The sequence below is a fragment of the Tamandua tetradactyla genome, chromosome 20 (genome assembly GCF_023851605.1).
Source record: "Tamandua tetradactyla isolate mTamTet1 chromosome 20, mTamTet1.pri, whole genome shotgun sequence".
NCBI classification, from domain to species: domain Eukaryota; kingdom Metazoa; phylum Chordata; class Mammalia; order Pilosa; family Myrmecophagidae; genus Tamandua; species Tamandua tetradactyla.
Window position 1 is genome coordinate 58,892,437 of NC_135346.1, and position 27,911 is coordinate 58,920,347.

The 27,911-nt window shown below is 35.9% G+C and overlaps 1 protein-coding gene across 17 annotated transcripts in view; it reads left to right on the forward strand.

Annotated features, from left to right (window-relative positions):
- NSD1 (nuclear receptor binding SET domain protein 1) overlaps nucleotides 1-27,911 on the forward strand; it is a 240,700-nt gene that overhangs the window by 114,592 nt on the left and 98,197 nt on the right. For 14 of the 17 annotated variants that reach the window (XM_077137739.1, XM_077137747.1, XM_077137741.1 and 11 more), the window contains 4 exons: nucleotides 3,858-3,993; nucleotides 13,387-13,449; nucleotides 18,583-18,755; nucleotides 20,955-23,529. In XM_077137739.1, the coding sequence (XP_076993854.1) occupies nucleotides 3,858-3,993; nucleotides 13,387-13,449; nucleotides 18,583-18,755; nucleotides 20,955-23,529 (2,947 nt within the window). The remainder of the gene's footprint in view (nucleotides 1-3,857; nucleotides 3,994-13,386; nucleotides 13,450-18,582; nucleotides 18,756-20,954; nucleotides 23,530-27,911) is intronic. The other 3 variants (XM_077137743.1, XM_077137745.1, XM_077137752.1) reach the window with 1 other exon arrangement.

Below are 27,911 nucleotides of genomic sequence, written 5' to 3' on the forward strand. Positions count from 1 at the left end.
AAACCCCACAAACATTCTTACCATATGATCATTCCATTCTTGGTATATAAACAGTAACTCACCATATCATCACATAGTTGTATATTCATCACCATGATCAATTTTTAGAACATTTGCATCAACCCAGAAAAAGAAAAAAGAAAAAAATTCCTACATACCACATCAATTCCCCCTCCCCCTCACTGATCACCAGCGTTTCAATCTACTAAATTTATATAATTTAACATTTATTCCCCCTATTATTTATTTATTTTTAATCTATATGTTTTTACTCGTCTGTCGATAAGGTAGATAAAAGAACATCAGACACAAGGTTTTTACAATCACATAGTCACGTTGCGAAAGCTATGTCATTATACAATCATCTTCAAGAAACGTGGCTCCTGGACCACAGCTCTACATTTTCAGGCAATTCCCTCCAGCCTCTCCATTACACCTTAACTAAAAAGGTGATATCTATATAATGCTTAAGAATAGCCTCCAGGACCTCTCCATTCTGTTTGGAATCTCTCAGCCATTGACACTTTGTTTTGTCTCATTTCTCTCTTCCCCCTTTTCGTTGAGAAGGTTTTCTCAATCCCTTGATGCTGAGTCCCAGCTGATTCTAGGATTTTTGTCCCACGTTGCCAGGAAGGTCCACATGCCTGGGGGTCATGTCCCACATAGAAAGGGGAAGGGCAGTGAGTTTGTTTGTTCTGTTGACTGAGAGAGAGAGGCCACGTTTGAGCAACAAAAGAGATTCTCTTGGGGGTGACTCTTAGGCCTAATTTTAAGTAAGCTTAGCCTATCCTTTGCCAGGTTAAGTTTCATATGAACAAATCCCAAGATTGAGGGCTCAGCGTATTGCTTTGGTTGTCCCCACTGCTTGTGAGAATATCAGGGATTTATGGGGGGATCACTTTGGACAAACCTACAAAATCTCATGCCCTACTCGAGGTTCCATGTACGTACTGTATTTAATTAAGCTGTCCACATAAGTTTTATTACAAAATGCACTAGTCATAATATAAATTTTGTACCAAATAAACATTTTTTGCTTTAGTCTCACACATAAGGTGACATTTTAAAATATTGATTACCATCTATTTTCAGCCCCTTGCAGTAATGACATTCCATTGTTCTTCCTCATGCAAAAATATTTTTAAAATTTGTACATTTAGTCACTATTATTATACACTCTAGGCATTCCTAGATTATACCATTTCAGTCTTTAGCATCTATCTTTCTTTCTGATTTCATTTATGTCCCCAGCCCTCCTACCTCTATCATTCTCACATTCAGCTTCATTCAGTGTTTTAACATAATTGTATTACAGTTAGATAGTATTGTGCTGTCCATTTCAAGAGCCACTTCTTTATTATAATTTCAGTGATATTTCAGGCCTTTAATGGTTTTTCTGTTTGTTTCTTTTGCATGGGCAGGCACCAGGAATCGAACCCTGGTCTGCTTGGCAGGCAAGAACTCTACCTGCTGAGCCACTTGTGGCCCACCCCTTTTATGGTTTTTAAAGATGCAGTGACAGGCTTTTACAGGAGAGTTTAATATGGGATGACATGTTGTTGTCAAGGAAATAAAAGGAAAAAGGGATTTTGTATCCACTTGGCTTTTAGGTTGAATTTAAACATTTAGAAGTAATTCTAGCCATATTTACTCATATTTAAAATTAGAAGAAAATAATGTGTTATAGTGCAAAAACTACCTGAGTTAATCAGATGTTGGTTTATATCCTAACCTTCTAATTGTTACTTAATCAGCCTGAGCCTGTTTCTTTATCTGTAAACTGAGGTAATGCTGCTTCAAAAGGTTGTGAGGATTCAACAAGATAATATATGAGGCAGTATATTATTTCTTACTAGCATATACAGACTATAGGAAAAGCCATTCAGAAATCTACTGTCCTGCCACCCTCAACTTTGAATGCCATCTCTTTAGTCAAGTCTTCCCTGATATCCCAAAATGTCATGGAGTCAGGAATTGTGACTTATTCAACTTTGTGTCTTTTGTCATGGAGCTTTATAATTTGGATTGTAGGATAGTGGTTAAGAGTTTGGACTCTGGAGTCAGACTGTCCAAGCTTGAATCCTGGCTCTGCCACTTTCTAATTCATATGACTATGGGTGTGTAGTAAGGTAGGGATAATATAGTTTCTACTACTACAAAAATTAAAAGAGGAACGATGCTTAGCATATAGCAAACATAAAGTATTTGTTAGTTATATTTAAAGTTATTTAGGGCTTGGATAAACAGGCAAGTTTCATATTTAACCGTGATTGCCAAATAAAGGATATTTGAATGATTGCAAATCACATTATATAAAAAACTTATGGCAACCTATTCAGATTGCGGTTTTCAATGTAGACATGTTTATTTTCCCACTGGGTCTTGGTATCCTGGTTTTAAAATTTGAAAGCTAACTAGATTTGAAGCCACATTCTGATAGCTTACGAGCATATAACAGGCAAAAATGGCTCCTTAGGGCTTTCACTTAAGGTATAATTCAGTTCTCATTTCCTTAACAGTCTGCTGCATACATGAAGAACTAATCACTGTGTTTCACTAAAGGCATTTTGTTAGATTTAGCTTAAGTCTACCTGAAAGCAAAGTTTTAAAATTGCATGGTAACTCACACATCATCTCATTGAACCCATTCCTTCTATGATATCCTTGAACTGGGCATCATTTTTAATTTATTGAATAATTTCAGTGAATTCATTCTGCATACTCTTTATTAAATGAACATTTAATCAGTGGCATGTGGGTACTGTTTTAGGCATTAAAGAATGTAGACTTAGTTAACTTTAGAAAGCCGCTAACCATTCTTTTTCAAGACATGGCACTTACAGAAATTGATAATGGTGATATGCCCCCTTAGAATATATGGAGGAAGTTGCTCTTAGTCTAAGTTATGTTAGGTGCTTCTTCTGAATTCCCAGAAAATGGAGGTCAGTCTCTGTACTTGCAGGTCATTTGTGGCACATCAGATAGAAAGCTCAGGCCTATTAAACACAAAGTTTTAGAAAATGATTAATAAAGTTTTGTGTTTAATAGGAAAGAGATTTTGTGTTTAATAGGAAAGAGATTTGCCCAATTACGAGTGTTGGGTTCTAAAGGCATGGACGTAGATTTTGAGCAAAAATGGGAGGCATTTGGATCCTATATCAATTAAGTACAGTACTTTTGAGAAAAGATGCAGGCAGGATCTCTTCATTGCATGATTCCAAAGCATTTCATTCTATTGTGTTCTATATGAATGATGTCCCTGGAAGATTTGCAGTACAGTATTCTGTATGCAGCCTCCCTTATGTGTCCTGGGAAAAATCTAGGACGATTGCATTGACTAGAGTCTAGCCTGTGACTTTTCAAGGTTGTTTCAGTAGAGCCATTATTATCTATTAACTGTTAGAAATGTTTGTTTAAGGCATATGTAGAAAACAGTTTGCAGAAAGGATCACGGTCTTTGAAAGTGTCAGAAATTCTTTTTATAACTTTTCTTTGTTTTTCCCCAACGATGTGATCTAAAGAATAAAACAAAGATAATCTTTCTCATGGGGTGATTTTGTTGCTCCATTATTTGTCTTTAGTCCTTTGTAAATCAAAATGGCTTGTTTTTTCTTCAGAATGTAGATAGATTACTGAAGTAAAATATGTAGACATTTAGAGCTACTACTGTGTGAAGGGCTATGTTAGGAACAATAAAGTCAAAATAACTAGCTTTTTGTTTTTGGTAGTTACTAGATGAGGTAGGAGTATTTTCATACATATTTTTTAGGCATCGTTTCTGAGATTAATAGGGAGATGATGTGCTTTTTCAAAAAATTTTGCTTCTTATTGATACTCCATGTTTTGTTTGTTTAAAGTGTCAACCCAAGAAAAAGTCTACACCACTGAAGTATGAAGTTGGAGATCTCATCTGGGCTAAATTCAAGAGACGCCCATGGTGGCCCTGCAGGATTTGCTCTGATCCGTTGATTAACACACACTCAAAGATGAAAGGTAATACTTGCGTATGATTATGCATGATAAAATACAGTATAGAATTATAAACTGAGAGTTTCCTTTAGTGTATAACCCAATTATTGTTGCCTTTAGTAATAACTCATTTTTTCTTCTAACATTTCATGAATGAATTGTTCATTCGTTCTTACCTTTTTAAACAGTTTGTTATACTCTGTGATTTAAAGACTGCAAATTATTATAGCTGTAGACTCTAGGAAAGTATTACCTAAAGTTACCTAAAGTTTATATTGTCCAAAACTATTTTCTAAGTATATACATGTGTTTCTTTAGGTTTGTATAACTTTTTTATTTTTTTAAACTGAAATAATTATTAATAATGTTTATAAGTTATTTTGAATTTTAAAATCTTGCTTTAGAGTATTTCCTTAACTACCATAGTTTTACTTGTTCAGTTGTTTTGTTTGAATGTCAGGTAGCTTATCTTTAAAATAGCTGTAAGAGTAGGGCTGCAGCTTCATTATGAGCTTCGTAGTTTCTATTAAAATGTTTTTGCTATTTTATTAATCATTTTCTAAAAATTATTTTTATTGATATATAGTCACATAGTATGTAATCATCTAAAGTGTACAGTGGTTCACAATATCATCATATGGCTGTGCATTTATCATCACAATCGACTTTTCTCTTTTTTTGTGAAAAATAACATATATACAGAAAAGCAATAAGTTTCAACGCACATTGCAACAGTTAGTTGTAGAACAGATTTCAGAATTTGGTATGGGTTACAGTTTACAATTTTAAATTTTTACTTCTAGCTGCTTTAAGATACTGGAGACTAAAAGAAATATCAGTATAATGATTCAGCAATCATATTCGTTTGTTAAACCCATCCTTCTCTGTATGTTTTCCTACTAGGTCATATTATACACAAGATTAAAAAAAACTGAAGTAACTCCCTCTTTTGCTGTGTCTGTTTTATTCTCTAGCCCTCCTTCCGGTGGGTAACCAATTTTTATTAATGTATTTTTCCTGTTCCTTTGTGTAATTCCAAATTTATTTTCTTACTCTATTTTCATTTTTAACATAAAAATAGTACAGTGAAAATATACTGTTTGCAGCTTTCTTTTTTCACTTCTTGGAGATTTTTCCATATATCAATGCATTGATTTTTACATCTGCAGTTTTCTACTTTTTGATTATGCTGTACTTTGTATAAGTAGTCCCCTTTGGTGGACAGTTTTTTTGTGTTTTTTTTTTTTTTGCATGGGCAGAAACTGGGAATTGAATCCGGGTCTCCGACACAGCAAGTGAGAACTCTGCCACTGAGCCACCACTGCCCGCCCCTTGATTTTTTTTAAATATTGTGTTGCAAAGACTATATATACCATGTTTACTTAACAGTCACAAACGATGCAGTAAAGAATAACTGTAAATTTCATATATATTTCGGTAAGATGATTTCCCCAAAATGAGAATGCAGGCTTTGATTTTATACTTTGAATATTGAGGTGTGAAGAGACTTTTATAGTGCACATTAAAAAATAAACAAAATTGATAACTTATTCTTTGTGACCTGTTTGTGCATTTAAATTCTGCTAGTAGAAAATTCTCAAGTCTTCCTTGTTCGCGCTCCCAGTCCTTGTAAGACTGCTGGTTTTTTTACTCACTGTGGTGTTCTTTATACGCACTAGTTGGGCCCATGCCATTCATTTGACAAATACTAAATATATACATAGGCTGAATACTGTGCTAGGTTCTGGGATCCAGTAATGGGCAAAACTTGCCAGTCTTTCTTGTCTTATGGAAGATTAGACTCCAGTAAAAGAGAGAAAGCACCAGCAAATAATCAGGCTAATAGACAATTACTAAGCTGAAGGTGTGTCCAATGAAAAATATTGTTGTGTAATGAGTGTACATAACAGAATTTTGTGAATCTGTGGGGACTATTTTTAGAGACAGCTTCCCTCATAAAGTTGTCTTTGATTTAATACTCAAGAAGGTGAGTAGGAATTAACTAGAGACAGAAGGGAGGAGATAGTTCCAGACACAGAAAATAGTATGTGCTTTGGTCCTGATAGGTCTGCAAAGCACAGACCTATGGAAAGTGGGTCAGTATATGACTTCAGAAGTCAGTGTGGGCCAAATCATGTAGCACTTTGTAGACTTCATTAAAATTTTCTGTTTTATCCTAACAACAATGAGATACCATTTGTGAGTTATGAGTAGGGTGATGTGATATGATTTGTGCTCTCTGGCTACAATATGGAATATAAATTTGAGAGGGGTCCCAGTAAATAAGGGGGGGACAGTTAAAGGGGTCCTTGTAGTAATTGTGGTGAGATGAAAGTAATGAATAGAAAATAAAGAACTATGTAGAAGATTGTAACATCTATATGACTTAGTAATTAATTGCATAATGGGAAGTGAGAGAGAAGAATGTTCCCAAAGTTTTTAGCATCTGGGTTTCTAGATCTCAAGATAGTTCCCAAGTTTTTTTCTTCACTGGTGAATGAATAGTGTTGTCGTTTACTGAGAGAACACTGGAACACACATAACTTTCAGGTGCCCTCTGCTCGTTGATATTAATTGGAGCCATGGGCAGGGCAAGGATAATATGGTCTTGGGACAAAGTAGACAGTGAGAAAAATGACTTTGAGGAAGCCAGCATATGAGGTCTGTATGGAAGAGACTGAACTGAAAAATAGAAAAATCAGATGGAGATGGAAAATCAGGAGAATGCATTATCTGGGATTAGAGTATTTTAAGTAGCAGGGTGTACAACAACAAAAAAAGGCAAACAATCCAATTAAAAATTGGGATAAAATTTGAATAGACATTTCTCCAAAGAAGATACAGAAGTCTCCAATAAATACACGAAAATGTGCTCAGTGTCATTAGCCATCAGGCAAATGCAGACCAAAACTTCAATGAGATTATCAGTCACACCTGCTAGAGTAGCTACTATTAAAAAAAAGAAAAGGAAAATAACTAGTGTTGGAGGAGATGTGGTGAAATAGCAACACTTACCTGCTGTTGGTGGGAATGTAAACTGGTGCAGCTGCTATGAAAAACAGTTTGGTGATTCCTCAGAAAGTTAAGTATAGAATTACCATATGAACTGGCAGTTTAGTTTCACTTCTAGGTATATACAGGAATTCCTTTAAGGCCTCTCTTAGTGCTACCATGTCCTCTGATTAAAATCAGTGGAAAACTACAGCAACCCAATTCAGCCAGAACAGCATGGACCAGACCATTCTCGAATAGATTCGTGTAGTCCCACTAGCAGAGAGCTGCGGCCAACTGCGGCGTTTACTGAGGGCAAAGGAACGATGGAATAGGTATTAGAAGAAGGTACTTATTATCTGTGACCACTTTGTCTTCACAATGCTTTGTTTTTCTCTGCGATAATCTTAGTGTTCTTTGTTTTGTTTTTGTTAATGGCAGAGGTTTCTTAGTTTTCTGGGTACTTACTACTAAGTCAAAGTAAAACTGTTAGTTTTTATATTCTCCACATCATCCAGTGCCTCCACTATTTTGCCATTTTTATCATATTGAGGAAATCTCACCTAGAGCTTTACATCTTTTTCCAGTCTGTACTGGTTTCCTTCTTTGCCTGTCATTTTTGGGGATTCTTTTCAACTATTTCTTGTATAGATTCTGTCTTCTTTATTTTTTATTTACTCATTCTGAATATAGAATGAATAATGTAATAGTTTTTTGAAAAAGGACTCTAGGAAGAGGTAAATATTTGAGATCTTACACTATCTAAAAATAACTTTATTTGCTTCTCACAGTTGTTTGATAGTTTTGTATAAAATAAAATACTAGATTGGAAATCATTTTTGTTTAGAATTTTGAAGTTGTTACTCCATTGTCTTCTAGCTTCTAGATTTGCTATTAAGCCTGAATTCCTTCTGATTCCTGATCCTTTGTATGTGATTCTTCTCTTTTTCCATCTTTGGAAGCTTGTTGACTCTTCTCTTTGTTCCTGAAGTTCACAAGGGTATACCTTGTTGTAAGTATACCCTTTGTACCTGATAGGTGGGTCCTCTTTAGCTATAAATTTGTTTTTTTTCAGTTCTAGGAACTGTTATTCATATGTTGACCTACTTTCATTGGACTTCATAATTTTTTCATTTCATTTTTCATCTTCTTTCTTTTTGTTGCATTTTGTTGTTTTGGTCTAGTTTATTGAGAGTTTCCTCAACTTTGTCTTCAGACTTTTTTTTAAGTTTTGCATTTTGCTGTTAGGGTTTAAATTTAAGAATCTTTTTGTTCCCTGCATCTTTTTTTCTGAATGTAATATCTTCTCTTATTTCTGAGGATATTATTGATAGCTGTTGTGAAATTTTCTCCTCTGTTCTTAGTCTGTTTGTACCAGGTTCCTTTTTTAATCACTGTTTGTTTGTTCTCTATCCGTTGTATTTGAATCTTTCCTCAGATCTGTGTTTAAGAGTGAAGGACAAGGTTAGTGTGATGCCCCAATAAATCCCAGAGTGATTTTAACAGTGAATAAATATTTGCAAAATCCCTTTGAGGTAATGGGGAGAAAGGGGGAAAATTCGACTTCCCCATTTGGAGAATTCCTGATATTCTCACAGGCAGTGAGGACAACCAAATCAATAGGCCATGCCCTCAATCTTGGGGTTTACCCTTATGAAACTTACTCCTGCATAGGACAGGGTAAGCCTACTAAAAATTAGGCCTAAGAGTCACCCCCAGAGAACCTCTTTTGTTGCTCAAATGTGGCCTCTCTGTCTAAGCCAGCTCAGCATGTGAATTCATTGCCTTCCCCCAATGTGGGATATGACTCCTAGGGGTATAAATCTCCCTGGCAACGTAGGGCAGAAAACCTGGGATAAGCCAGGACCTAGCATCAAGAGATTGAGAAAGCCTTCTTAACCAAAAGGAGGAAGAGAGAAATGAGACAACACAAAGTTTGAGTGGCTGAGAGATTTCGAATAGAGTTGAAAGTTATCCTGGAGGTTATTCTTATGCACTATATAGATATCCCTTTTTAATTTATGGTGTATTGGAGTGGCTAGAGGAAAGTACCTGAAACTGTTGAGTTGTGTTCCAGTGGCCTAGATTCCTGAAGACAGTTGAATAAAGATAAAACGCTTACAATGTGACTGTGTGATTATGAGAACCTTCTTTCTAATGCTTCTTATATCCAGTATGGACAGATGAGTAAAAAAATGGATAAAAGTAGATAAATAAATAATAGGGGGAACAAAGGGTAAAATAAATTGGGTAGATGGAAACACTAATTGTCAGTGAGAGGGATATGGTACATATGAGTTTTTTCTTTTTATTTATTTTGCTGGAATGATGTAAATGTTCAAAAAATGATCATGGTGATTATACAACTATGTGATGATATTGTGAGCCATTGATTGTACACCATGTGTATGGAATGTTTTTATGTCAAGAATATATATTTGAATGTTAAGTTTTTACTATAAAAATATAAAAACAAAAAAATGAAGGACTTATAGAGCATAATCTAAATGTGTGGTACTTGTCAACTTTTAATTTCCTTGTATTGTAAGTCCACCCCTACCCCCAGCTCTTTGTCAGTATTGTCTCTGTTTTTCTTCTTGGTCTGGTGAGATTCCTCAGAGAAGAATTTCTTGTCCTCTGCCTAGGAAGTAAGTCTCTTGCTTTCAGTGTTCTGGAAGCTCAGTGGGAGAGGATAGTTGGGTGGTTTTACCAGTTAGTTGATTCATTCCCTCTGTTTTTGGTACATTTATACTCTTTTGCAATTTTGTTGATATATTCACACACCATACCAATCATCCAAAGTATGTAATCACTGCCTCACAGTTTCATTGCATAGTTGTGCATACAATTCCATGATCAATTTTAGAACCTTTTCTTTACTCCAGAAAAGAAATAAAAAAGAAAACAGAAAGCCTAAATCCTCCCGTACTTCCTAACCCACTGCCGCCCATTGTTAACCCATGGTATTGATGTGGTACATTTATTACTGTTGATGAAAGAATATTAAAATATTACTGTTAATGCTAGTTCATAATTTCACTGATTTACTGGTTTATGCATTCCCATGTTTCTACCTCCAACTTTCCTTTTGGTGACAATCAGGTACATTTATAACTATGCCTGGTGTTGCTGAGTCTAGACAGCCTCGATTTTACTGCCTCAAGTGGAAAAACCTCTGGTCTTCTGCTGGGGGAAGGGAGAGATTAATGTTCCAGTGTATGGAATGGAGGAGGAAGTTTAGGTAGCCAGTGCTGCCTGACAGCTTTCAACCAATCCTTCCAAATTCCGGAAGTACTAGGTGCTGCCAGTTCTGAGACTTTTGAACATGTTGTGTAGATATAATTCGTTCCTAGCTTTGTTCACATGTGATTTAGAATTTGGCATTCTTGAGTCTACTGACATCTGCTTTCCAAATACAAAATTTTCTGGTATATCTGGTTGGATATGTGATTCACGCTCAGCTGTTCTCTCTTATTCTAGTCCTTATTATGCCTTTAAAATTTCTACTGTAGCTTTAGGTGAGTTTAGGACAGGGAGTTTATTCAGTTCTCCGTCTTTACTTGAAAGTGCTCTGACTTCATTTCTCTCCCTTTTCTTTTAATTGTGAAAAATAACATGTATATATAAAAGCAATAAATTTCAAAAGCCACCACAACAATTAGCTGTGGAACAGATTTCAGAACTTGGTATGGATTACAATTCCACAATTTTAGGTGTTTACTTCTAGCTGCTCCAAGACATTAGAGATTAAAAGAAATATCAAATAACGATTCAGCAATTATACTCATTTGTTAAACCCTACCTTCTCTGTTATAACTCCACCTTCTCTTTTGATCTTTCTTCCAGTATTTGGGCTATGCCCATTTTAGGACATTTTCATATCTAACTTCATCTTGAACAGATTTTCATCTGTTCCTATTTTTGACCTTTCTTTACTGCTTTTGGAATGCCTGATACAGACTACTGTGAGGCTTGCTCTTCAGTTTTCTGTACTGCTGGCTTATTATTCGGCTCTCTTGAGTTTAAACTCTTACCACTATTCATTTTTTAACTTTTCCAAATTTTTATTGCTGTTTCTTCTCCTGTATGTTGTGCCCTTTGTGTTTGTTCCTCCTTATATGTACTTTTGCAGTTGTTTGAGAAGGGAGCGAAATTAAGTTGGGTATTTAGTCTTCATACTTTATTTTTAAAGAGTTCAACTTTAACATTGTTTGATAGTAGTTTAAAGAAAGATTCTCCTAACCTGGTTTATTAAAGCAGTGTCTTTATAGACTGAAGGGAACTTATTTGAAGAAAAGTCCTAAAAGCCCTACCCGTGACTGTCTTTCTGAGGCAACTCTCACCTTCCCTTTATAACCAAACGTGGAGAAATCACTGACTTTCTCAAACTCCATGTGTGCTTTTCTCTCAGCAGAGCTATCAGCACCCTGATAATCCAGTGGTGACTCTTCTTTCTGTCACATTTGGTATAGTTAAAAACACTTCTTCTCCCTCCTAATAACTGTCTCCTCCCTGACTTTCATGGTCTTTTTGGCACTATAATTACTGTTTTCATCTATTTCTTTCCTTTTTAATTTTTTATTACTATAATCAATCAATATACAACTCAGACATTCTTAATGTATGAACATTCCATACTCGGTATGCAATCAGTGGCTCACAGTATCATCACATAGTTGTATATTCATCATCTATTTCCTTTCATTTTCCTTTTGTTGAATCCTGTTTTTCTACGTTGCCTTTTTCTTTTTGAGTTTTTTAGTTTTATTATTATTATTATTTTAGTCCATACATGGTATACAATCATGACTTACATTATCATCACATGGTTGTGTGTTCATCACCATGATAATATTTAGAACATTTGCAGCACTCCAGAAAAAGAAACAAAAAGGAAAAATTCCTGCACCCTATACCCCTTACTCCTCCCTTTCATTGACCAGTAGTATTTCAGTCTACCCATTTTTTTTACCCTTTGTCTTCCCCTATTATTTATTTATTTTTATCATACTTTTTTTTACTCATATGTCCATACCCTGGATAAAAAGAGCACCAGGCACAAGGTTTGCACAATCACACGGTCACATTGTAAAAGCTATATAGCTACGTTGCCTTTTTAATGTTGGTAATTCTTTTTTTTAAACCTTGGTCATGTTCCGTCCTTCTTGTGTGGCAAACTCATTAACTATGAGTTTTAAAAACTCTCAGTTACAACACTGAATTTTATATCCACAATGTCAGTGTTTCCTCAAAGCTTCAGATCAGCTGGTCCAACTCCGTACTTGAAGCTTTCACCAGGATGTCTTTTAGGCACATGGAAGTTCAGCTTTGTTTAAAACTGGCCTCGTCAAACCATTTTTTTCCCTTCATTTCTTACCTCAGTGACTAGATATCACTACTACTTAGTCACCCAAACCAAATAACCTTGAAGTCATCCTTTTCTTCCTTCTTGTTCTCTGTATCAGTCGTCATGTTTTTGTTTTTGAAATAGCTTTATTGAGATATAATTCATATACCACGTAATTCACCCATTTGTAGTATATAATTTAATGCACTTAATATATTCACAGGTTGTATAGTGTCCAACCACCACAGTCTATTTTAGAACATTCTCATCACCTCAGAAAGAAACCCCATGTCATTTAATTATCACCCTCTCTACTTCCCAAACCTGAGTGGTCACTAATTTTCTGTATCTATAGATTTCCTTATTTTGGACATTTCCTATAACTGGAATCATATATGTTGTCCTTTGTGACAAGTTTCCTTCACTTCGCATATTTACCAGATTCATCCATGTTGTAGTATATATCAGTATTTCATTCTTTTTATGCCCAGTTTCTATTCCATATAAGGATATGCCACACTTTGTTTATCTGTTCATCGGTTGGGAAACGTTTGGGTTGTTTCCACAATTTGGTTTTTGTGTCTAGAGCTGCTGTGAACATCTGTGTACAAGTTTTTGTATGGACGTACCTTTTTAAAAAAACTATCAGATTTCTATTCCCATTTGAAAAAACCAACAAAACCAAAAGTTGGAGTCATAGAAGTAAAATACAGATAAATGGAAACATTCTCTACCATGGTCTTCCCTTTTCAAATGCCATTTTACTGGTGAAAGTTACTTCACTTGGGGGAACAAATCAAATACTGGACCTTTGATCAATCTGGAGCCTTTTATTTTTGTAAAATGGGTAATCTAAAATTTGCTAATCAATAAGCAATTAAAAAAAACAAATCTCTGGTAAACCTCTATAGACATAATGATGAATTTATATTTTACCAATAAAAGATGGCTAGGAGAAGAACAAAACATAGCAAAATGATGGCTTGAAACTCATACCAAACCTATGTGAAGGCTGAAAAGAATTTGGTGCTTTTTTCTCAACTCCTAACCTAAAGTAGTGTTTTTCAATATTTTTCCAGGACCCTATCATCCCAATTCATCCTTCCTTTTCCCTATCTCTCCCCACCCCCAAGAAATAAAAGGTAAGCATAATTTTGTCCAGTACAACTTGGGAAAAAAGGGGTCTGGATTTAGGGGGTGGGGAGAGCTACTTGCTGCATTAGCTCAGTAGGAAGCATGGAATAGGAGATGAATACATGGTTTGTTCTTTCTAGATTTAATAAATATAAACAAGGAAAAATATAAATTGGTAGTTGTGTTTTAAGCAGTAGGTGTGCACCTTTACTTCATGAATTAAATCCTTAGATGAGTTAAGAAGAATAATTGAAGCCAGAATTAAAAAAAAAATTTACTTATAGGAAAAATGGAAAAGAAAACCTTCAGAGCCAGAATGTGCTACCCTGTCTAATGTACACTCAGAGTTTTGGAAAGAAGAAAATTTGACCAAAGGGCATTGTAACTAGAACATAGGAATTATAATTATTACCAGAACATTTTGAAATGTGAAGGTACTTGTGGAAACCAGTGAAGGAAGGAAACTCTGGCAAGGGCTTGTAACAATGAGCTGGTACTTTAGGAGTAAGGCTCTGAGAGATGAAGGGCGCGTTGGACCCAGGTCTGAGGTGAATGTCTGGCCAACCTTCTTGGCTCCAAGGGGCACATGCAATTGGCAGGATTGAGGAGAGGACAATACTGCAACCCCGAAAGCAAAATGTGCTTTCCAGATTTTTGATGAAGTATCTTCAGAAGGATTTGCTTTCCTACAAATAGTAAAGAAACAGGAAACCTAAAAGTATAGCGCCTGTGATGGGGAAAACCCAATATGACCAGAAATTTTTGCATGTGTTATTTTTTGAAGGATCCTTGCTACCATTTTCAGTTTTAATGTCATTTGGATGGATATCACCAATATAATACTGCTTAAGCATTTCTCTGGCATCAGAGAAATGACCTACATCTTCAAAGCTTTCACTTGTACCCGTGCCAGCTTGTTTCAGCAGAATTTCCTCTCCACCGGGATGCTGAGTTTCAGCAGCTAGCTTCTTTGAGACAGAATCTACACTTAGCACCAACCCCCACCCCACCCCCCGCTACTGCTTCCATAACCTGAGCCCAAATGGCCTTCAGAGACCTCCTAGCAACAGCCAGTCACACACTTCTGAATAGTTCCTGGAATATACGTTGGTTTATTTTGTTGTTGTTTTCTCGATAGAATATTCTTTTATTGAGGGTCTGCTTTAGTGACGTTGTGAGAGGTTCAAAAGAAATATTACAGGTGCTTAAAGGTTTGGTTTATCAGTGAATCAGTGAAAAAGCACTTGAGAAATGCAGATTATTAATACAAAATTTCTTTCATTTATTAAACTCCTCTTCCATGCAGGACACTGTACTGGACAGTAGGGAATGCAGTGATACACCAGCCATTAATACTCTTGGTCTAATGAGGGAGATGGACAAAGAAATGTGGGATATACGTTTTTATATCTCTTGTTTAAATGCTTAGGAATGAAGTTGGTGGGTTAAATAACTCTATTTGAACTTTTTAAGGCACTACCAGGCTGTCACACAAAGGAGCTACACCATTTTACATTCCTAGCAGCAGTGTATGAGGGTTCCAGTTTCTCTCCACATCCTTGCCATCACTTGTTATTACCAGACTTTTGGATTATACATCAGGTCCTTTTATCTTTTTAAAAATCTTTCAGATTTCTGCTAATTCTCATTGCTCTTGCTTTAGTTTAGGGTTTAGTTGTTGCATTTTTTGTACCATTCTACTACTCTCTGGTCTACAGAGTCTCCTCTCTGTCCCCCCTCCCCTTTTTTTGCATATCTGAAATATAAATAAATAACATATTTAAAAAACAATAATCTTCAAAGTACATTTTAACAAGTAATAACATATTTTGAAGTTTGTATGGAACCATTCACATTTTCAGATTTTTCCCACTTAGCTCCTCTAAAACACTGGAAGCTAAAAGAAATATCATTATAGTGATTCAGCAGTCATACTTATTTATACAGTATCTATACTTTTGTGTCTGACTTATTTCACTCAGCATTATGTTCTCCGGGTTCATCCACATTGTCATATGATTCAGGACCTTATTTCGTCTTACTGCAGCAAATAAAACACATTTGGCTTATCCACTTGTCTGTTCATGGGCACTTGGATTGTTTCCATCTTTGGGTGATTGTGAATAGCGCCACTATGAACATAGGTTTGCAAATATCTGTTCATGTCACTGCTCTCAGCTCTTTTGAGTATATATTTTTCTGAGGAATCATCAAACTCTCTTCCACGGTAGCTGTACCATTATACACTTCCACTAGCAATGGATAAGTGTTGCAATTTCTCCACAGCCTTTCCAGCATTTGTAGTTTACTGTTGGTTTAATAGCAGCCATTCTAACTGGTGTGAGGTGATATCTCATTGTAGTCTTGATTTGCATATCCCTTATAGCTAATGAGTATGAGCATCTCTTCATGTGCTTTTTTAGCCATTTGTATTTCCTTATTAAAAAACAATATCTTCAAAGTACATTGAAGATATTGCAAAAATGGGTGTTCATATCCTTTGCCCGTTTTTTAATCGGGTTGTTTGTTCTTTTGTTGTTAAGTTGTGTAATTCCTTTATGTACACAAAATATCAAATCTTTATCTGATATGTTGTTTCCAAGTAATTTCTCCCATTGATTTAGCTGTTTCTTTACCTTTTTGAAAAAGTCCTTTGAGGCACAGAAACTTTTGATTTTAATGAGTTTCCATTTCTTTCATTGCTTGTGGTTTGGATGTATAGTTTAAGAAGCTATTTCCTATTACTACTAGGTCTTGAAAATGTTTCCCCATGTTTTCTTTAAGGAGTTTTTTAGTACTGGCTCTTCTTTTTATTTTTGATGTATCTTCACACATGTACAGTCCATCCAAAGTATACAATCAGTAACTCACAGTATCATCCCAAAGTTGTGTATTTACCACCATGATCATTTTTAGAACATTTGCATCACCCCAGAGAAAGAAATAAAAAGAAAGAAGAAAAAAACTCATCCCATACCCCTTACCCCTCCATCTTATTGATTGCTGGTATTTCAGTCAATCCAATTTTTTTTTAACCCCTTATTCCCTACCACCACCATTATTTATTTTTTTCACCTTTTTTTTTTTTTTTTAAAAACTCATCTGTCCAGACTCTGGTTAAAGGGAGCATCAGATACAAGGTTTTCACAATTACACAGTCACATTGTAAAAACTATGTAGTTATACAGTCATCTTCAAGAATCAGTGCTATTGGCATACAGTTCAACAGTTTCAGGTACTTCCCTCTAGTCACTCCAATACACCATAAACTAAAAAGAGGTATCTGTATAATGCATTAGAATAACCTCCAGGATAACCCTTGACTCTGAAGTATCTCAGCCACTGAAACTTTATTTTGTCTCATTTTCTCTCTTCCCAGTTTTGGTCAGGAAAGGTTTCTCTTGTTGAGCTGTGTTCCAGTAGCCTTGATTCTGGAAGACCATGGTATAAAGATACAGCTTTTACAATGTGACTGTGTGATTGTAAAAACCTTGTCTGATGCTTCTTTTATCTAGGGTATGGACAGATGAGTAAAAAAATAAGGATTAAAAAATAAGTAAATAATAGGGCAGGACATAGGGTAAATTGGAGGGATGAGGAGTAAGGGACATCAGATGCGTGAGTTTTTTGTTTGTTTTTTTTTCGGGAATGATGCAAATGTTCTAAAAATGATCATGGTGATGAATGCACAACTGTGATGATATTGTGAGCCACTGATTGTATACCATATATGGACTGTATATCTAAATATTTCTCAATAAAAATATTTTTAAAAAAGAACCTCTGAGGTGCATGGGTGGTTCAGTGGTAGAATGCTCACCTTTCATGCAGGAGACCCGGGTCTGATTCCCAGACCATGCATCCAAAAAAAGAAAAAAAGAACCTCTGTATAGGTGTGTGTGTGTGTGTGTGTGTGTGTATTCTACCAATTTGGATACTTTTTACTAGGTAGTTTCTACTGCATGATTTAGTTTAGTGAATGGGTTTCTAGGAAGTTAGTCCAGTTTCCCCTGCATTTGAAATCTTTTTTTAAACAAAAAAAGAAAAACAGAACCAAATTTTATCAGTTTTTAATTTCATTATTAAGCTATATTTTTATAGGAAAACAACCAATTTCAACTAAAGTTTATGGACCTCAGGTATTTTTTGTTTGGTTGTACATTTTTAAAAATTGCATTTTTAAGACAAGCTACCAGTTGTTGTGGAGACACATATTTTGAAAGTATTCAAAACTTTATACCTGCATGGCAGAGTAGTTTATAAATCTCTCTTGTTTTTCCTTTTTTTTTCTTTCATTTTGAGGTATTAGGTTTTCCTGTTTTTTCAAAGCTATGTTTGTATTCTCTTTTGGATTTTGAAACATGATGCCATTGTTGTAAGGAATTAAGTGTGTATTAAAGTGAATTTATATGTAAAATAATTTTCATTTCCTTTTTTAAAAAGAAATCACTAAACCTTTTGTGGTCCAGATTATATTTCTTGTGACATTTTTTACTGCTCTAAAATATTCTAAAGCGTTAAGTATATATAAGATATGTATACCAGGTAAATTTATCTTTTTGGTGAATGTTTATCTTTTTGATGATTAGTGTTGTTTTTATTTTTGGTAATTGTATAGCTCTTTGGACAAACAAGAACCTGTACACTAGCTATATTTCCTTTTGTCTTTATTGCTGTTGGGATTTTCTTTCTTTTTTTTCTTTTTTAATTCCCCTATTCTGAAACTATCAAATTTCACTTTTTCCATAAAGCGAATGTTTTGCCACCTATCTCTGAATCTGTGTTCTCTGTCGTCTTTGGACTTAGTGTATGTGTATAATGGGGATAATCGTGTAGACTGATGGTCAAAGGAAATCTTTTGGCCACTCTAGATTATATTAAGTTACTCTGTGATTAGCTAATCAAGCTCTAACTTGTTTGAATAGCACGTCACCAGACTAAATGATTTCTTTGATAAGCTGTTATGTATTTTCTTGCCATAAATGAAATATTTTAGAAGTTCCTTGTTACCTGATTGACTTCAGAATTTCTTGTTCTGTAGGAATTTTAGCATGCTTCTTTGGTATAGTGGTGTAACTGTTCTCTTGTTGATGAGGATTCATCTTTTTAAATTAATGACACTGGCTCTTATTTTTACCTAGTTTCCAACCGGAGGCCCTATCGACAGTACTATGTGGAGGCTTTTGGAGACCCTTCTGAAAGAGCCTGGGTGGCTGGAAAAGCAATCGTCATGTTTGAAGGCAGACATCAATTTGAAGAGCTACCTGTCCTTAGGAGAAGAGGAAAGCAGAAAGAAAAAGGCTATAGACATAAGGTTAAAAAAAAAAGAAGTCCTTTTAAAAGTGATTTACTCTGTGGGAGTCATGGAGAAGGCATGAGAAAAGTATTAAATTTTTGAAATTTAAACTGTTTCCTTTGGTAGGGGAATATGTGTGAGAGAAAAAGCTAGAATGTAGAGTTTTTGGGTTTTTTTTTTGCAAGAGTGGTGTGGAGCTAGCCTTCCAAATATTTATATTCAGTTTTTTGAGAAGTGATGTTAGTTGTTTTCTGCCATATCACTCATAAAAATGGTAGGACAACATGGCATGACCAGTTTTCTTCAGCTATATCTTATATAAAAAGACAGTGATCATCAAAATGAAATAATATTATTCTCACTTTCTGGGTTATTTCTTTTAAACATGAGAAAGATAAGGCTTTTGTTTTGCTTTGTTTCAATGTTTAAGCTTGAAGTTTTTTAGTTGGTTATATTTTAATCAAGAACATTTTGTTATTTTTTCTTTTGCTTCATTTTTTTGTGTTAAAGTTGGCCTAGTAGAACTTTAGCTTATTTTCCTTTAATATTCTTTCATTGTCAATGCTAGAAGTATAAATGGTTGCTCTTAGATTGACTTTTCATATTGCCCTGTCTAAATATTGGTAGACTATTATTTAAAAATCATGATTAGGATAATTTGGGGTCAGTACACTAGCCCTGCCACTGATAACCTGAGTTCTTTGAGACTTGGTGTCTTCATCTCTAAAATTACATTTAGAACTGTTGTGAGGATTAAAAAGAAGTATAAAATATTTAATATATCATTAGATTGGTGCCCTGAAAAGGTTTGTACATGCTGCTCTCAGGATAAAGGAGGCTCACTGCATCCTTTCTCATTTTTTGGGTGCTTGATGGTGATGGGGTGTTCTGAGTGTTTTTATGTAAAGCCTCTGGCTATGTAGATTCACTAGCTCCCTTTTCAGAAGAGTTTACTGGGACTTTTCAGATTTTGGAAAATTGATTTACTCTGATAGATGAGAATTAATGGGCTGTTTTTGCATGTGTTTGTTTGTGTGTGTGTGTGTGTTTACATGTGTAAAATAAACCAGATGGTCACCTTATTGCCTTATTAGAGAAGGCTACTCATCCAGCGTCCTGCATTTTTGCACGCTCTGCAGAACATATCCCCTTAGATATATGAACGCATTTGTGAACACTAACTGATCATTAGAACCTTGATAATTGTTATATGAGGCCCAGGTTGGAAATAAGAGTCTGGAAAATTAGGTGTATTTCCCAGAGCTTCAGTGCCCTCATGAGGAAACGAGAAAAGAATGTGTGTCATGCTGTATTCAGGGTGTCCTCAGACAGCATAGTCATGATCCAAAATTTTTTTAAAGATTTTTTTTGCGTGTGAAATAAAATATATAGACAAAAAAGCAATAAATTTCAATGTACATTGTAACAGTTATAGATCAAATTTCAGAGTTTGATATGAGTTACAGTTCCAGAATTTTAGGTTTTTCCTTTTAGCTGCTCCAAGACACTGGAGACTAAAACAGATATCGATATAATGATATTACTCATTTGTTAAATCCTGACTTAACAAATGATGATTGCTGATCCAAATTTTATGTAATATATCTAGAAGATTTTTGATTAGTCAGGGACCAGTGATAGCCAGAGGTACAGACTTCAGATACCCTAGGATTGGGTCTGAGTTGCTCATTCCTCCTGTGCTGTTTTTTCCATATTCACTTTTTTTTTTTTTAGCTCTTTGCTTTCTCTTTTAGTTAACTAAACATATACATTCCATTGGAAAGAGAATAAATCCCTCTTCTGAAGTGTGAAGTCATAGTTAGGGAGGATCTGGGTATTCCTCGATTTAGAAATTTGATGTTTTTAGTTCTAAGCTAAGTTATGGTACATTCCTTGATTTAGAAATGTGGTGTTTTTAGTTCAATCCAAGTTATGGTACATTCTTTTGTTTTTATAGAGACAGGGAGAATGGAGGGTTAATGGGATCAATCTTCCTCTTTTGATAGAGCATACTGGTAGCAGTAATATTAGGGAATCCCATTAGGTAAGATCTGGATAAACTGGGTACTAAGCACTAGGCCGTCCCATTAAAGGGCTTTAAGGAAGTACAGCAAGGTTTGGAAAACTGTTCTGATTTGAGAGATATTTACTGACCATCTCCCTTCCCCCCTCCCATTTCTTTGATAAGTGATATTCTTTTTCTCCTTTAAATTTAAGGTTCCTCAGAAAATTTTGAGTAAATGGGAAGCCAGTGTTGGTCTTGCTGAACAATATGATGTTCCCAAAGGGTCAAAGAACCGAAAATGTGTCAGAAGTTCAATCAAGTTGGACAGTGAGGAGGATATGCCATTTGAGGACTTTACCAATGATCCTGAATCAGAACATGACCTATTGCTTAATGGCTGTTTGAAATCTCTGGCTTTTGACTCTGAACATTCTGCAGATGAGAAGGAAAAGGCTTGTACTAAGTCTCGAGTCAGAAAGAGCTCTGATAATCCAAAAAGGACTAGTGTGAAAAAAGGCCACATGCAGTTTGATGTACATAAGGAAGAACAGAGGGGAAAGATTCCAGAGAACCTTAGCCTAAACTTTATTTCTGGGGATGTATCTGATAAGCAGGCCTCTAGTGAACTTTCTAGAATAGCAAACAGCCTCACAGGGTCCAACACTGCCCCGGGAAATTTCTTGTTTTCTTCTTGTGGAAAAAATGCTGCAAAGAAAGAATTTGAGACTTCAAGTTGTGATTCTTTACTGGGCTTGCCTGAGGGTGCCTTGCTCTCTAAACGTTCTGGGGAGAAGAAGAAACCCCAACGAGGTCTGGTTTGCAGTTCGAAGGTGCAGCTCTGCTATATTGGAGCAGGTGATGAGGAAAAGCGAAGCGATTCTATCAGCATCTGTACCACCTCTGATGATGGAAGCAGTGATCTCGATCATGTAGATCACAGCTCAGAGTCTGATAACAGTGTCCTTGAAATTACTGATGCTTTTGATAGAACAGAGAACATGTTATCCATGCAGAAAAATGAAAAGATCAAATATTCTAGGTATCCTGCGACAAACACAAGGGTAAAAGCAAAGCAGAAATCCCTCATTACTAACTCACATACAGACCACTTAATGGATTGTACTAAACCAGCAGAGCCTGGAACTGAGACATCTCCATCTCAGGTTAATCTCCCTGATCTTAACGTGTCAACCCTTGTCCGCAGACCTTCATCGGATTTTAGAAATGACAGTCTCTCTCCACAATTCAACATATCATCAAGTATTTCCAGTGAGAACTCAATAAAGCGTGGGGCAACAAATCAGTCTCTGTTACATTCAAAAAATAAACAGCCCAAGATCCGAAGTATAAAGTGCAAACATAAAGAAAATCCAGTTGTACTAGAATCCCCAATTACAAATGAGGACTGCAGTTTGAAATGCTGCTCTTCTGATACCAAAGGCTCTCCTTTGGCCAGCATTTCCAAAAGTGGAAAAGTGGATGGGCTAAAACTACTGAGCAACATGCATGAGAAAACTAGAGAATCAAGTGACATAGAAACAGCAGTGGTGAAACATGTTCTGTCAGAGTTGAAGGAACTCTCTTATAGATCCTTAAGTGAGGATGTCAGTGACTCTGGAACGTCAAAGCCATCAAAGCCATTACTTTTTACTTCTGCGTCTGGTCAGAATCATATACCTATTGAACCAGACTACAAATTCAGCACCTTGTTAATGATGTTGAAAGATATGCATGATAGTAAGACTAAGGAGCAACGGTTGATGACTGCTCAAAGCTTAGTCTCCTATAGGAGTCCTGGCCTTGGGGACTCTTCTACCAGTACTCCCATAGGGACTTCTAAGGTCTTGGTTTCAGGGGGCTCTACCCACAATTCAGAAGCAAATGGAGATGTTACTCAGAATGCAGCCCGTCCTGTTGCTAGTAGGGGCGACTCTGCACCATCTGGGGAGTTGTCTGCGTCCTTGCCTGGCTTAGTGTCTAACAGAAGAGACCTCACTGCTTCTGGCAAAAGTCGTTCAAACTGTGTTACTAGGCGCAGTTATGGACGATCAAAGCCATCAAGCAAATTACGAGATGGCTTTTCAGTCCAGGTGGGAAAGAACACAGTGAATCGTAAAACCTTAAAAACAGAGCGCAAAAGAAAACTGAGCCGGCTTCCAGGTGTGATTCCTGAGGCTATACTGCAGGTAGACAGAGAAAGTGGAGGTTCAGTGAGTGGCTCTTTGAGGGGTGGGGCAGAAGACCATCGGAAAGAAGGACCCCTTCCGTTAATGGGCCATTTAACAAGTGAAGACTGTGCCCATTTTTCCGATGTTCATATTGATAACAAGAGCAAACAGTTTGAACCTGATAAGATTCCTAAAAAAGGCTCCTCTTTTGAAAACAGTAAAGGCCCAGAGCTGGCCTCTGAAGTGAATAGTGAGAATGATGAACCTAATAGTGTAAATCAAGTGGTGCCTAAAAAGCGGTGGCAGCGTTTAAACCAAAGGCGCACTAAACCTCGTAAGCGTATTAACAGATTTAGGGAGAAAGAAAACTCTGAGGTTGCCTTTGGGGTCTTGCTTCCTGATAACCCTGTGCAGAATGGCGATGAGTTCCCTGAGCATAGACCTCCATCTTCAACAAATGTACTAGAAGACGCACTGAGCAATCCAAATCATGCTGGCTGCTTAGATTCAGTTGGCCCACGGTTGAATGTTTGCGATAAATCCAATGCCAGCATTGAGGAGATGGAAAAGGAGTCAGGAATTCCCAGTTTGACTCCCCAATCTGAGCTCCCAGAACCAGGTAAGGCCATCTGACTGTGCTAGAAAGAGATTAGGGAAAGTGGTGATGTTGGTCTTGGGATGGAAGGATTATCACTTAAGGTGAAGAAAGGGCTTTATGTATAAGGGTCTGAATTTTTAGTTTCCTATATCCATCCATATATTCTCAGAAATTTTACCCAAAGACTTTTTTGGGAGGTTAAAAAAATTCTTTTTAAACTTTTTAGCTAATTGTGCAATATAGAAAACTGAAAAGCACAGAAGCAAAGAACACAAAAGTCATCCAAAATCACAAGCAGTTAATATAGTTTGACATATCCTTCTAGGTCCTTTATGTGCATACATTTTTATGTGGTTGAGATTGCACAGAAAGTATCATGCTTTTTCATGAATATTTACCAATTCAAAGTCCCAAAGCCATGAATGTTGTGATAAACAAGAATACATGGCACTGGCAATTGGGGGAAAAATGTATTCCTGCTTCTTAAGAACAAAAAGTTCAAAACAGACAAAAATGTCTGCAGGCCTCTGTAGATATTGGCAGTTACAAATACTGCATTCCTTTAATGCGCAATTTAAAATTAGACATAAAACAAGAGTACAAAAAGTTTAATGAATCTAAGAGAATTGTCAATTCTGTATCAAAATCATAGCAAGGTATGTTTCCACTGAGTTATTCAACCACATTTTCCTATGGTGCAGTTAAGAGATGTACAGTACAATGATTATATCAAAATGGAAATAAGAGAAATGCTTGGGTAGTTCAGTGGTAGAATTCTTTTTTTTCCTTTTTTTAAAAATTTTATTATTTTTTATAGTTTATTTTTAAATTTATTAATTAAAGAAACAATGTTATTTCATTTTCATGTTTCATGTATTCTTGTTTATCATACATAATCAGTAATTCACAATATATTCACCTAGTTGCATATTCATCATTTCTTAGAACATTTGCATTAATTCAGAAAAAGAAATAAAAAGACAATAGAAAAAGAAATAAAACGAACACAGAAAAAAAAAAAAAAGATTGTACCTACCATATCCCTTATCCCTTGCTTTCGTTGATCACTAGCATTTCAAACTAAATTTATTTTAGCATTTGTTCCCCCTATTATTTTTATTCCATATGTTCTATGGTGGTAGAATTCTTGCCTGCTGTGCAAGAGACCTGGCTTAGGTTCCCAGCCTGTGCATCCTCCCCACCCCGCCTCACCCCCCGAAAAATAGTTCAGCAAATGATGCTGCAATAACGTGATATTCACATGGAAAAAGAATGAACTTTGACCCCACTGCTCAGCATTAAAAAAAGAAAATATGAATACATGTGCATACATCCCTCCCCCTGCACTTTCTTCTGTCCCTCTGCAGCCAACCTGCAATGAACAAATCCTGATGCATATTGCTCAGAGGTGGTTTAACAATTCCATGTCAAAGATGCTTCTATTAACAAAATGATATTTATAAATTCAATAATTCACTAGCTCTACCTTTTATCATAGATCGTCAACTCAAGATATCTAAAAAACTTTAGATGTTGTGAAGTGAAAAATCATATCTGCAGTAAACACAGGTTTTTTTTCCCAATAAATACACACAGAACTATGGTTATAATCTAAAATTGTCTTCTAGATACAGAATTACTAGCAAAGAGCCCTTCCCTTTGCCCTCCTCTTTCACCATTTCAATGACTAAGTACAGAAATACATCTGGCTCCAAGAGGTGAATTAGCAAAGTTCACTCCCAGAAGACAGTCTTTCCTATAAGCTAACACAAAAACATTTCTATAGGGACTATCGTTCTACCTCTAGTTATTCTATATAAGCATTTTAGTTATTGGTATGTATTAAATTATAAGTCTTAATGTCCAAAATATACCCAGAGACTTAAAATTTTTGCTTTTTTTAAAGTGAATTTCAGGAATATTTTTCCTTCTGCTTCCCATTTCCTACCTTTTCTGATTTCTGAAATTATTGGGCTTAATCTGTTACTGCAGGTAATTGAGAGGCTCTGAGCCTGTGCGTCCATTGCTTGAGAGATTTAAATCCATTGGTTGGTCTACAGAAAATAGACTTTATTGAATTGGATGTTAGATTTCCTTTGACCACAACATAAGATAGATTTACCTGTTATGTAGACAAAAGGACATGTGCTTTTAGAAAAAAAAGAGAGTACTTATTGGAAGGTCTTAGGTGTGTTAAACCCCTTCTGGAATGAGGATTGCAAATAAATAAAAATTCCTGAAGTACGTACAAGGGTATACTTTCTTAGCAGCAGAAGGAAAAAGACAAGTTTTTCAAGATATTACTGATCAGTGTATAGTTATTAAAAATAAAGCAAATGTTCCTAAACATAAGACTTCCCAAAATAGTTTACTTCCCCCCCAAAATAGATTTTTTCCTTACTGCTTTATTGAAATTTACTTCTCACGTACCATAAAATTCAACCTATGAAGTTTAAATTTCAGTGGTTTTTAGTATATTGTGCAACCATTGTGATTCATTTTAGAACATTTTCATCACTCCAGTAAGAAACCCTGTACCTTATTAATCCCCATTTCTCACATCTTATGGATTTGCCTATTGTATAAATACAGTCATACAATATGTGGTCCTTTGTAACTGGTCTCTTTTACTTAGCATAATCTTTTCAGGGTTTATTTATATTGTGTGTGATTAGTACTTCATTTCTTTTCAGCACCAAATAATATTCCATTGTACGTCTATATAATATCTTTTTACTTAATTTTTATAAATGATATGAGGTAGGGGTCCAACTTAATTCTTTTGCGTGTGTATATCCCAAAAATCACATGACCATAAATACATGGATTTATTTTTGACTCTCAATTCTGTTCCATTGATCTATATGTATATATCCTTTTGCCAATATCACATTGTCTAGACTATTGTAGTTAAGTTTTAAAACTAGAAAGTATGAGTCCTCCAACTTTGTTCTTTTTCAGTGTTGTTTTGACTCTCTGAGTTTTTTCCATTTCCATTATTAATTTTTGGATCAGCAGATCAATTTCTACAAAAAAAGGCAAGTAGGATTTTGATAGGGATCATGTTGAATCTGTAGATCAGTTTGAGGAGTATTGCCTTTTTAACACTAACGTATCTTTCCATCCATGAACACAGATGCCTTTTCCTTTGTTCAGGTCTTTAATGTCTTTCAATACCGTTTTGTAGTTTTCAGTGTACTATTTTGCATCCTTTTGTTTAAAATGTTTTATTCTTATGATGCTATTATAAAAGAAATTGTCTTAATTTCATTCTCAGATTGTTCATTGCAAGTGCAGCTGATTTTTGTGTATTGACCTTGTATCCTGCAGTCTTGTGAACTCACTAATTAGCTCTAATATGAATTAGATTCTTAGAATTTTCTACACGTAAGATCATATATTCTGCAAACAGACATAGTTTTACTTCTTCCTTACTAATCTGGATGCTTTTATTTCTTTTTCTTGCATAATTGCTCTGGCTAGAACCTCTCTGGTACAATGTTGAAAAGAAGTGGTGAGAGTGGACATCCTGCTGAAATTAAAGGCACCATATCACTTTAAGCCTCTAGACTCTATGCTTTTCCTGTCCTTCCCATGTAGTGCTGGTCTACCCACCATCCCACCAGTTTAAAGTGATGTGGTGCCTTTAATTTCAGCAGACTCTCTCTGCCAGGGGTGTGGTTGAGACAGAGGTGAGGCAACAAGTCCCCTGGGTCTGAATTCCTTGGAGGAGGGATTCCACTTGAGCTGGGCCCCACCCCCTTATTCTTGGGGAAAATACACCTTTTAGGGAATTAACCCCTTTCAGCTGACTAGTTACTTTGTCAGATGAACTTAATTCTGCCCTTTCCTGGGGCAGTACTGAGAGTGTTTTCCATTCTATCTAATGAGCCCTTTAAGAAGTAAAAGAAAAAAGCCTTTTCAGAGCAGACCCCTCCTCGGATTTGTCAATCAGGAGCTTAAGTTGGTACGTATCTCCAGGCTCTGTGAACCCCCCTTTTCTTTGGGTTCAGCCCTTTTCCAGTATTTTGTGCTGTCCAACTCAGAAAGCCTCTATTTTTTGGTTTTGTTTTGTTTTTTTTCTGTCAGTTCACCCACTCCCTACTGGGGCAAAAAATCCTAGTTCCTTTAGTGGTTTATCTGTGCTGGGAGCCTGTTTTCAGTAGTCAGAATGTGTTAATTCCACAGCTGGAGGTTGGTTGAGCTAAGCCCTTGCTGCTAATAAAGTCAGTTTCCTTTCCCTTGGGGAATCAGCCTGCTGTGACCTTGAGGGAGGAGTGCTGGCCTCCACAGCATGGGGGACTTAAAGTTCTGTGTGGTATATCAGCCATTCATCCTGGTCCAGACTGTGTACACTATGTGTCTTGAGGCCGATGCTCCTCCAGCAGTTGTTCTGTACTGTT